Source organism: Sapajus apella, unplaced genomic scaffold, assembly GCF_009761245.1.
Source record: "Sapajus apella isolate SASKATOON/1434 unplaced genomic scaffold, GSC_monkey_1.0 scaffold31, whole genome shotgun sequence".
Taxonomy (NCBI): domain Eukaryota; kingdom Metazoa; phylum Chordata; class Mammalia; order Primates; family Cebidae; genus Sapajus; species Sapajus apella.
Window position 1 is genome coordinate 18,405,980 of NW_022436971.1, and position 12,383 is coordinate 18,418,362.

Consider the following 12,383-nt stretch of genomic DNA (forward strand, 5'->3'; position numbering starts at 1 on the left):
TCCCCTCAGCAAGCCCTAGGGAAAGGGCTTGGATTTTTGAGCATGCACACCCAGGAACCTGTTCCATGTGCATAGAGAAGAGAAACACCGACGGGGAGGCTCACTGCAGCACTGATTTTTCAATTAAGAGAAATTAGAAACAAATGTCCATCAAAACAGCCTGATGCAATAATTGTAGTTACTCATAACATACACAATACTAAGCAGAGATTTTTCAAACTTTTTTGACTGCAAAGTACAGTAAGAAACACATTTCACATGGTGATCCAGTAACGGCATATTGCACTTTCCAAGGAGGCCTCCACAGTATGACCCATCTCACATTTCCCCATCCATTAGGCCTTAGCAACCTTTACAACTGGCTTGATCAGTAGCACATAGTGGAAGTGATGACATGTGTCTTTCAAGGCTGAATGTCTTAGTCCATTTTCTGTTGTCATAACAGAACGCCTGAGACTGGGTAATTTGTAAAAAGTAGAGGTTATTTTACTCACAGTTCTGGAGGTAGAGAAGTCCAAGATCAGGTGGCTGCATCTGGTAAGAGCCTTCCTGCTTTGTCGTAACATGACAGGAAGCATCAACTGACAAAAAAAAGCAAACGTGCTCCCTCAGGTCTTTCTTCCTCTTCTTATAAAGCCACCAGTCCCATCCTGGGGGCCCTGATGGCCTTAGCAATTTCTAATTGCCCCTTAAAGACCTCACTTCCAAATATTATCAACATATAAATTTAGAGATTTAGAGATTAACTTTCCAACGCACGAAATTTTGGAAGAGATGTTCAGTCCATAGCACAGGATCATAAAAATGCTAACTGTTTAGCCTTATTCACGTGGAGCCCACCATGCTGGGAGGAAGCTCAGACTGGCCCATGAGAGGAGAACACTGTGAGAGAGGATATTCCAGCTGATTGCCCAGCCGAAGCCCCAGCTGCCATCAATCATGAGACACAAAGATGCCTCTTGATGAGTCTGGCTGGAGAGCCAGGTAGAAAAGGAACCTTTTATTATTCCCATCTGGGGTTGCAGATATCATGGAGCAGAGATGAGCCATCTACCACCCACACTGTACCTTGCCCAGCTTCTAATCTATAGAATCCGTGACTATAAAAAAACGTTTTGGGAAGGTTAGTAGCAATTGTACCTGGAATGAAAGTAAAAGTTTTACAAACCACTCTTTACCCCTAAAAAAATTCAAGCCATGCTATAGAAAAAAAATTATAGAAAATATAGAAATATATATAAAATATAAAAAATATAGAAATAAATTCTAAAGATACAGGGATCCCTTCATTTCCTCCTCCTTCTTTCTTCCCTTATTCCTTCCTTCCTTCCTTCCATCCTTTCTTTTCTTCCTTCTGAAAATACTCATTGTTCACCTCCTATGTTACAGGTACTCAGCTCAGTTGGAGAGGTTCTAGGGGTGACATAGACCCAGACATTCTGCCCCGCAAAGCTTATGACTCAGAAGAAAGGACAGACATATAATGAGTTTTCACTAGTTTAATTCTTTATATAGTAAAGGGGAATACCAAGTGCATGGAGACTTTAAGGGCCCAGGAAAATATTTAAGACATCTACAACAAATTGTTGACAACACAAAATTTTTCAAAGCTGCAAAGTACAATTTAATGTTTTCTTTAAATCTACCAAAATAACATGTCAACTAGAAATCTATAATTCAATTCGTTTGGTTGTATATTAAGATTACATTTGGTATGGGTTACGGCTGCACTTACATATGCTTGCTAGAATGTAGGGTGGAGGTATAGTAGGTGTGTCGGCTGGAAGGTGGGTAAATGGATGGGAAGGCAGGCCCAAAATGAGTACAGTTTTTATCACTCCCTGGTGGTAAGTGTTATGAGAGGAAAGCTTTGGTGCCTGGAAATCCACGGACTTTTGTTTATGTGATATAAGCTCCCAAACTCCTGAAAACCAGGAACATGTAACAAAGTCATTGTTATTTAATGTATTTCATGTGTCCTTTGTGCAAGGCACTGATATGGGCACCTGCCCTCTGGAACTTGCAGTCTTGTCTAGAGAATGGGGCACGTGCTCTGTTCTAAAGAGACAGGATAGTCAAGTAAGGGGGATGATGAATGGGCAGACCCTGCTCTGTGAGGGTTAAAGGATCTGTGAACAGGAGAACTGAGGAATGCTCAAAGAAGAGCTGATGTTTGAAGTGGGCCTACCCCACGCCCCTGCAGGCTGCACAGACCTGATTGAGGAGCTAGCAGAATATTCTGAATTCACAGTGGTGTGACCCTTCGAGGACCAATTTATATCTTCACCTCATGCATGGATTAAATAAAATGTAAGGATTAAATAAGTTCACCCATGGGATGTGCTTAGAACAGCACCTGGCATAACATATATACTTAACAAACATCAGTTTGCTACAATTTTTACTATTCACTGAAATAACAATGGTTATTTAACACTTTGAATGTGCCAGGCATTGAGTTCCTCTGCTTGCATAGGGTAAGATTGCCAGACCTCATGAGGAAACCTTATTATCTCCAGTGGTGACTTTGAGTTACTTATAAAAATGATTCATTCCTTGTTACCCATTCCTTAGGAGTTTCTACTGCCCTCCCGCAGAAAATTATCATCATATATGTGTAAATCTATGACGAATATGAATCAGTGTTCTGACTTCATGTTGGTCTTCATACAAATATGAACATCACATCATTCCTGCCCTCCAGAGCTGACGCTCAGTTTCAGGGAGTGATAGACACATTTATAATCCAGCATGAGAAAGCACAAGAAAGTTAAGGAGTTTCCCAACAGCCAAATGTGGGGTGAGGAGACTGAGAAAGGCTTTCCACACTGGCTACTGCATGAGCTGGGTCTTGAAGGAGGAGTAGACCTTCCCAGGAATGGAGGCAGGGTGGATCCCTGGCAAAGAAAAGAGCCAGGTAAGAATCTGACTGGTGACAGGGCTCTTTGGGGAGCTCAAAGTTGTCCAGTGCGGCCAGAAGAGATGGGGTGGATTGTAGACAGGTGAAGCTGGAGAAGTGGCAGTGAGTTCATAGGGGACTTAATGATACGTACGGGACAGAGGGAATTTCAAGGACAGGAAAGACAGGAAGCCACAAGGAGTGTCAGGCCCCAGATTCCAGGCCCGACGCTCGGTTCCTTCTGAACCATGACCCTGACTTCAGCTCAGCCCCTTTGAGGTAAACATTTGGATCCCATTCCAGAAATAACTTTCTAGTCTTTTTGTTCTGATTTTCTAGAATGTCTTCAAAATCCTGGTCTTTCAGCATGTGTCCCAAAGTTGGTTCATGCATTCATTCACTCATTCCACAAATCTCTATTGAGTGTTTGCTTTGTACCTGACACCACTGAGACCCGGTAATGGAAACGTTGCCATTGCCTTCAAGCAGACACTGCCTGGGAGGAGACAGGTAAATAAACCAGTGAAATATTCTGTGGCAAGATAAGTGAGAAAATAAAACAACATGCTGTGAAAAATGGAATGGAGTAGGAAGAAGAGAGACAAATGGCAGAAACGTTGTAGGAGGCCTTGTACAGACTGCATCCATTTCCTGAGGCTCCTGCAGATTCTACAAGCCTGACAGGCAGTTCTTCATCCAGCCCTGGCTTCTCTTTCTTAACAGTCCTTCCCTCCATTTATCTGTAAGCAGCAAAGAGAAGCTAGGCCATACCTTCCACACTTTGCTTTGAAATTTCCTCTGTTAAATATCTGAGTTCATTGCTCACGAGTTCTGCTTTCACACAGCAGAAGGATGTGATTGTGCTAAGCCTTCTGCGATTCTATAGCAAGTATCATCTGCACCCTCACTAGTAGCACCTGTAGCTTCCAATTTTCTACCAACAGTCTGCTCAAGGCAATCTGGGCTTTGTCTAGCACGTGGCTAAGCGTTCTCCCAGCCTCTGCTCAATGACCAATTCCAAAGCTACTTCCCCATTTTTAGGCATTTGTTACAGCAGCATGAAGCTGCTGTCATCCTACTTCCTACTGTCATCAAGCAGAATGACAGAAAAACAAAACCACTAGGAACTAGCTTCGGCAACGTGGGGGGCTGCCTGGGCAAATCCAAAATCCTTAGGGCAGGCTGGAGCCTCTTGAGCAGGAGCAGACACTGGAGTTCCAGGTGGAATTTCTTCCTCGGAGAACCTCAGCTCTTTCTTCTTTTGAGGCCTTCAGGTGAAGTGGACCAGGCCCACCCAGAATATCAAAGATGGTCTTCTTCACTTAAAGCAAACTGGTGGTAAATGTTAAATCACATCTACAAAATTGCTTCAGAGCAACATCTAGATGACTGTTTTGTTGAGTGACTGGAGACTCTAGCCTTGCCACATTGACATACGACACTATCACAGGAAGGGACTCTAATCAGCATCCAAACCTCAAGAAGTGCAGCATAAGGAGGGGATTTATCCTGTAATTAGTAAATACCAGGCCTCCTCCTTATACTTCACCCACAATGACATTTACCTGCAATCATCACAGGAATGTGATCACAATGAAACTGGAATTGAGAAATGAAGGCAAATGTAAATCACTCAGACCAAGTCACACAGCCGGGAAGCAGCGAGGCTGTAATGTGAATTTACACTATCTGACTATAATAAATGTTTTCGCCCTAAGGCTTTGTCCAAAGGAGGAGTGTGATGCTGGCTCACGTGTTGTCCCTTACCATCAGGCACATGAGGAGCTCTGCAGTGTCTCCCATGCTAGGGAAATCCAAGCTACTGCTTATCACATTTCTGCCTAACCATGCATCTGTACCTGGCTCTGTGTCGGTTTACCCAGGCATCTGTAAAAAAAAAAAAAAAATCATAGCAAAGGCAGGACGCAGTGGCTCACACCTGTAATCTCAGCACTTTAGGAGGCCAAGGAAGGCGCATCACATGAGGTCAGGAGTTCGAGGCCAGCCTGGCCAACATGGTGAAACCCTGTCTCTACTAAAAATACAAAAAATTAGCCTGGCATGGCAGCACGCTCCTGTAATTCCAGCTAACCCAGAGGCTGAGGCAGAAGAATCACTTGAACCTGGGAGGCAGAGATTGTAGTGAGCTGCGATCACTCCAGCCTGAGTGACAGAGTGAGACTCCATCTCAAAAAACAAACAAAAAAAAACACAGCGCAACAGTCTCAAAACTGTATAGTAGGGTTGGCACATAGTTCTGGAGGCTGGAAATCCAGAGTCAGGGCGTTCCTCAGGGCAGCACTCCTGAGGCTGGTCAGAATCTTGGCTTCTCCCTAGCTTCTGGTGGTTGTTGCCAGTCCGTGGTGTGTTCTGGCTTGTGGTAGCGCGACTTCCACTGTTACCGCTTCCACCGTATGGCATGCTGTCTGTGTGTCTGTCTTCATAGAGCCCTTGCCTCTGGGTGTATGTGTCCAAATTTCCCTAATGTTATGAAGACATCAGTCATTGGATTAATGCCCTTCCTAATCCAGTATAACCTCATCCTAACTTGATTATATCTGCAAACACTCTCTATTTCCAAATAAAGTTACATTTAGATGTACTGGGAGGGGGACTTCAACATAACTTTTGGAGAGACACAATTTAATCCACAACAGGCTCATACCAGTAGTAGAAAGCTAACCTCTGCAAAGCAGTCACAATGTTTTCCCTTGACCTCATCCTGTTCTTTATACAAAAAGCTCCATTTCTCAGACTGCACAACATGGTAAAACCCCTTCTCCACAAAAAATACAAAACTTAGTTGGGTGTGATGGTACAGGCCTGTAGTCCCAGCTACTCAGGAGGCTGAGATGGGAGGACTACTTCGGTCCAGAGAGATCAAGGCTACAGTAAGCTGCGATAGCACCGTTGCACTGTAGACTTAGACTGGGTAACAGAGGAACCCTGTCTCAAAAAGATTTAAAAAAAAAGAGAGAGAAAAGCAAAGCTCCATTTTACTGATTCTGCTGAATGTGGCCTTTAGAGTTTCATTCTTCCAGAAGTCTCCTAGAGTCTCAAAGTTCAGTCTGATTAATCCTGGGACATCCCTGATACTTGGAAGACACTGTGAACCTTCTCATCCACATGCCACATTTCCACTGAGACACAATTGTGTCTTTATTTTAGTACTTCCATGCACACAGAAAGACAACTGAAAACCTTGAAAAGTTCAAGCAAGAGAGCTGTTGACAACATATTGAAAGCTAAGCTGTTCCTTGTCATTATAAACAAAACTTTAAAACATTTCAGCAAGTTAATCTCTGGGATGTTAAGAAATGTCTGTTTACAACTTGCCTCTTTACCATCTTATCAAGTGCTTTTTACATAGGCTTCTTGAGTATAAGCCTGAGCCTGAGTTCTTATCTCCCTGAACTCAAATTCCCTGTACTCAACCTTCCAAAATTTGGGAGGGAATAAAACATAAGTTATTACCTTGTGTTTATTTACAAGTGGCTGGAGATTCATTAAAAAGCCTTGTATTTTACAATGCCCGAATAAAAACAAGAGTCAGGCAGAGAGAAGATGAAAGAGAAGGAGTGGGAAGGACGGGAATATGAACGAGAGGGCGCAAGTGATCCAGAAGTCAACAACAACAAAGACAGACAGGGAATGGAAAGGGAGAACGTGGAGCAAATGAAAGTATTGAAACCACTCAGAAAATAGGCAATGCTGGAATGATGACATGAGAAAAATAACACCCGGTAGAAAAACTTCCAACTAAATAGGCCTCTGGTGCCCAAGCTTGTTCTCAAGATCGGATTAATCTGTTGCTAAATTGCTGAAAAGTAAGAGAGGAATCTGTTGGCCACACAGATTACAGCCAGTCCCAGCCAGCCCTGGAGGCTGTGGCACGGTCCTCCTGGTCATGCAGGAGACAGTGGGAGGCAATGGGAGGGTGGTCCGAGGCGCCTCTACATTTGATGTGCTGAGGTAGCCTCCACGCAGCTGCCCCCAACTCAATACCTATCAGGTGCATCTGGACAAGCCCCATGTGAAATCCTGGGCTTTGGAGGCTGACTGAGCTGACCGCCTTCCTTTCTGGGCTATCACTGACTCAGGGCAAGTTACTGTCTCAATTTCCAGGTTCCTCAGCTGTGAAATACAGACACAAGCTACCTTGTAGGATTGCTGTGAAGATAAGGCACTGTCATAACCTGTGAAAAGGCACTCACCTCAGAGGCTGGAATCCAGGAAGTGCCAGGTAGCCTCTACTTAGGTGTGTGTGGGGACTTCAGCATATGGGGTGATGATACTCAGGTCTATGCAAGCCCCTTGGGTCCCAGGCTGTTCATGGCCATTTCCACATTACCTGTGACCTGGGTTTGATGGCATCCTCCAAGCTCATTCTCTCTTAGAACTTGAAAGCTCAGCCCCTGTCTCTATCTGCCATCGCTCATTGTTCTACTTCTGTTTCCTCACTCATTCCCAGCTGCTTCTATGTTACGCTCAGTAAAACCCCTAGCCCTTGGACTGGCATCTTCAGTCTGGCTTCTCTTCTGACTCAGTGGCTCCAGTTCAGTCTGCCATTTTGAAATCTTCCTCTTCGCTGATGGTCTCAACCTGGACAAACATATCAATCCACAAAATCTCTGCTATCACCCCCTCTTTCTGCTTCTTCTGCTTCTTGTTTCTGTTAGCAGCACCAACCTCTCAGCCAGAGGGATTGGAAGCTCAACCCACCCTTGATTCTTCTTTCTTCTATAATGCCCGAAAGCCAATCATTAGATCCTACCACCATTTTCGTTATAAAGTTTCACTTTGCTACTATCCAAATAAATTACTCTGTTTTAATTTTCTCATCTTCAAAATGTGTTATGAACACTCCACCTCTCACAGATGATACTCAGATTCAATATCATGGAGAATGCATTTCTCTAAGATGCCATCACCCTGTTAGAGAAACCCTTACTCAATGGTACTTGTTAAAGCACAGAAAAAGAGACATTATTTAAGACCATCACAACAGAGGGACCACTGCAATGGGATTTTGCAATAGGGAAGAGAGATCAGGCCCAACTTGGAGTATAGCACTGGTAAATGGGAATTTATAGCCAAGGAGCAGGGTGGAGACCACTGGATAGAAAATTACTAAGAGGATATATAAGGAGTGAGGGTATGGGGATTCTGGCTAAAGAAATGTAACAGAATTATTGCTGAAAACAGGCCATGGTGATCAGACATCACCTGGGGATGACGGACAATGAGAAATGTGATCATATGTTGAAAATATGGAATCAAATATCAAGGGTGGAGAGTTCTTGATAAACTGACTTAGCAGAGTTCTTGGCCCTCACTGGATTTTAGTACATGGATGGACATAGGAATAGCTTCAGGACACTGGCTACACTTTGGCCAAGCAAGGAGTTTTGGTCAGTCCTTCCTCTTGTTCAAAAAAAGAAGAGACATTCTTCTTTCTTTTGAACACTATAACTTCATTTTCTCATTTGGTCACCTTTTGTTCACTGAGGACCCACTGAGTCACCTATTGGGACTTGATAGTCCCAAAAGACTGATGGTGCTAGCAGTGAGGCATTTAATGAGGGAATTGTTTTTATAGGAAAAAATATTAATAGTTGGAAACTCAGTTTCAGAGCCTAGAGGGCAGCCAATCAAAAAGATTTCTAAACACTCCGCTTGAAGCCTCTTCAGTTGGAGTGGAAGCAGGCAGTGACACGCTGATAGACCTTCCTGGTTCTCAGCTTTAATGTCATAAAGGTTGTCTACACCCGAGCTCTTGTGGTGATCTCTCTGATGTCTGTATCAAGTCCTCCAGGTTCAGCTTTTGGGGCTCCAGGAAAGGAGCAGTTTTAATGTTAACAATTCCAAGTCAGCAGTGTTGGAGAAAATTGGAGATATTAGTCTGGAGTGTGGTAGCCAGATTTTGGAGAAAACTTGGAGAATTCGGGATCCATTCCAGTGTGTACACAAATCAGAAAACCACATAAACAATGAGCAGGGCTAAAATTTAATGAGGGGTGTGCTATAGCTTTCTTCTGAAACGTAATTTTTCTCTGTATATATTCACCCCCATTCCTACCAAAAATAAGCAAAGACTGATTTGCTTGCAAAATAAGTTTAGTCTCATTAACTTGGCCTGATTATTTATACAAATGCAGCAAAAATAATGGTTGACCACCTACGCTCTTTTTGAGTTTGCTTTCCTGGAACTTTTCATAAGGTAATCTCAGACTGAACAGTTAAAAGTCTCTTAAAACTAGAAAGCTAAGCCAAGGGCATGCTCTCACGCTGTTTTTGAAACACTTAGGGACTTGAGGGAATTTCCCTTTTATAGGTCTCCAAAATATCCTGGGGGTCCTGGGCCTGCCAGGAAGTGACACTATTTACCTGGAAGAAAACTATGTAAGTGAAACAAGTATACCACACACCATGGCGGTATATATTTTTTTTTCCAAGAGACTTTATTGACTCCATAAAGTCAACCTTAGTTTCTTAAAGTTGCCTGGTCATATCTGAAGATACAATATTCCAGTTAAAGCATTCATAATATATTCAAGGTTTTCAATTGTGTACTGTTACAAGTAGAACATATTCTTCCTGCACATATGCAAATAACTACATTACCATAAAATAAAAATGTTTACAAATAGTTTTCTAATTCCAGAGGGATCAGGTAGGAGGAAAAAATAATTACTTCTTTATTCACAAAGTTTACATTACCAAATTGTTCTGAGCTATAGACAGCTTAAGATAAAATAGAAAAAGCTTTCTTAAATTTGGAAAACAAAATATTAAAGAACCAGCAATGTTTCCAACAAAACGTCCCTAAAATATTGCCCTCATCAGTTCAGTCAGTTCCATGTAATTCTTGTTGTTCTTGGGCTTGGGATAGAACTTTCATGAAGCCATAAGTTTCTTCATTAGAGTTCTGGGAATTCTTGCCCAGTCCACTGGTATGATCTTAAAGTTTTCAGAAGAAGCCTGCATTTTTAAGGTAAATTTCATAGTCTTTTCCATGAATAACTTTAAAGAAGCAAGTTTGGACTGTAGCTGATTTCAAATGCTTTCAGAGAAGAACCAAAGTAAAATAATAACTGTCCATAAATGACAGAAGACTTAAAATGGCCATGCATAAAAATCTGATGAGAGTTCATTATGATAATTATGCAGTTGACAAAGATATTTGGCTATTTCTGTGACATACATTTTCATATAATTTTAATGGAGAAGACCAAATTCTAGTTCTGCACTGGTATAAAATACTAAACCTAATTTTAATAAAACTTTGTACAAGAATCTATCCCATCTCAGCATTTGACAGCAAAAGATAATATTACTTTTTCAGGATTCCTTTTCCACAAAAGTTTGGCTAAGCAAAAGGATCGTTGTCAACCCCATCCCACTTTTGAGAAACCTGCCTCTCTAAGCTCTCCCTAACTGCCATGGTCAATATGGAAGCAGTCATTTTACAATAGGTCCAGGCCCCGACTGCGGTTGATGGGGTCAGAGGAAGGTATTTGGTCAGTTTGTTCCAGGAATCAGAGTTTTTCTCCAGGAATTTGGATGTGGAACCAAGAGAATCCAGTGTCAATCGAAATCCTTTTTTGGACAAAATAAATATAAACTTAAGAACAGTTTTAATCAGGAAACTGATATATGGGAAACTTACAGAATCAGTCTGCAGTAAAGGAGAAAGGTCAATGCAAAGGAGTTGGAGAGAACTATCTGAATTTCCTAGAAAGGCCACATCTTTTCCCATTAAATAGGAGAACCACCTGCATTCTTCCCTATATCTTGTCATAAATCCATCTCTTTTTTCTTTGTGCACTTAAGAGAGTGGCATTTGGTACTTTTGGGCCAAAGTGTCTGAACTAATACACCATGAAAAGTGCTCATCAAGTACTGGTTAAGAGGGCTGCCTTTGGGATCAGAGCATCTGAAATCCCATTCCATTCTGTTCCTTCTTAGCTGTGGGACCTCAGGCCAATGATGTAACACTTCTATGTTGCTGGTGCTTAGTTATAAAATGAAAATGAGAATGTCAACTCATACTGTTGTTGAGGGTATTCAATAAGAAAATATGCCAAAAACACAAAGTGTCTCACAGGAGATACTTAGCCATTCAAGAAAGGTTGGCTTGTACCATACTACTGTAACTTCCAGGCAAAATTTCTGGCATATAATAAGTCCTTGTAATATAATAGCTATGTTCGTTACTTCATGCTGGTATTCCTGTCTCCATTCTCTCTCACAGGTCATCTTCACATTGCTGCTGGATTACACTTACTAAAACATATCTCTCATCAAAGTCACTTAATTGCCTAGGAAATAAGGCAGAAACTCAGTTCACATGCTACCTATGCCATGGAACCCTTCTTCTTTATTCACAAACACTTCCACTTTTTTGGCATATATTTCAAGAGACAGTCCAGTGCAGTGGTTGATAGCATGACTCCCACACTAAGTTTATCCCATATGATAATCTCATATCGTATGACCGTTAAGCAGATCAAGACCTGCTTAATGGTCATACGATATGAGATTAGTTCATTAACCTATTTCTGCATCAGTTTTCTCATATGTATGTTGGGAAGAATAATGGTACCTACCTCATTAGAATGTTATCAGAATTACATAAGTCAACAGCAGACAACCCATAAATCTTAACTAGAATTATTGCACCATTATTGTAGGCTCACTTTATCACAGAGCTGTCTTAGAATGTAGATTGTCACAGAATGTTTTATTTACCTGTGATGGCCAGAAAAGACCTACTACTGCCCCAGTTCTCAGGGCTTGGTGATTTAATCTGATGCAAGTGACCTAAAGGGGTTCTGCGTACCTGGCTACCTCCACATCTGTCTTCAGGGCTGCTTAGAACTTTCTGGGATCCATGTGAATATTCCTTTCATCCTCAGTTACAATTTATAGAAAGCTGAGATCTGTTTCTTCATGTGTCAAGGCAAAGCTCAAATACCACCTTTTATCCTTCCCTGTCTCTGGACAACTTCAATCTCCCCTTTTCCCATCCTCCTGAATTTCTATCAAAGTTATCACCAGAATCTTCCTTAATCTACAGCCTATGTTGGTCTATGCTATCTGTTCATTTCCCTCCATGACTGAAACCACAGAACTCTTCCCTTTACTTCAGTGAGGTTCTGAAAGCCAGGGGACAAAAACTCCTTAGCTTTCCTTTGGCACTGCCTACTAGTTCACCTGCCCCTTCTTGGGTGAGCCTCCCCCTGTAGTCACAGTAGAAAAGTGCTCCTCTTCCTAAAGCCCCCTCACTTCAAGACATCCCCTGCTTATTCTTTGTTCCTTATTATCAGCATTTAAATGCTCGTAAATCTCTTTCACTTTGTTTTTTTAAAAGTTTTCCTCGCTGGGCACGGTGGCTCATACCTGTCATCCCAGCCCTTTGGGAGGCTGAGGCGGGTGGATCATGTGGTCAAGAAATCGAGACCATCCTGGCCATGGTGAAACC

The 12,383-nt window shown here is 42.1% G+C and overlaps 1 protein-coding gene across 5 annotated transcripts in view; it reads right to left on the reverse strand.

Moving 5' to 3' along the window:
• Positions 1–268: 268 nt before the first annotated feature.
• Positions 269–12,383, reverse strand: part of RNF144A (ring finger protein 144A) — a 157,591-nt gene continuing 145,476 nt past the window's right edge. For 2 of the 5 annotated variants that reach the window (XM_032294218.1, XM_032294222.1), the window contains exon 8: positions 284–581. In XM_032294218.1, coding sequence (XP_032150109.1) covers positions 336–581 — 246 coding nt within the window. In that variant the 3' untranslated portion in view covers positions 284–335. Of the gene's footprint in view, positions 582–12,383 lie in introns of all 5 variants that reach the window. The other 3 variants (XM_032294216.1, XM_032294217.1, XM_032294220.1) reach the window with 2 other exon arrangements.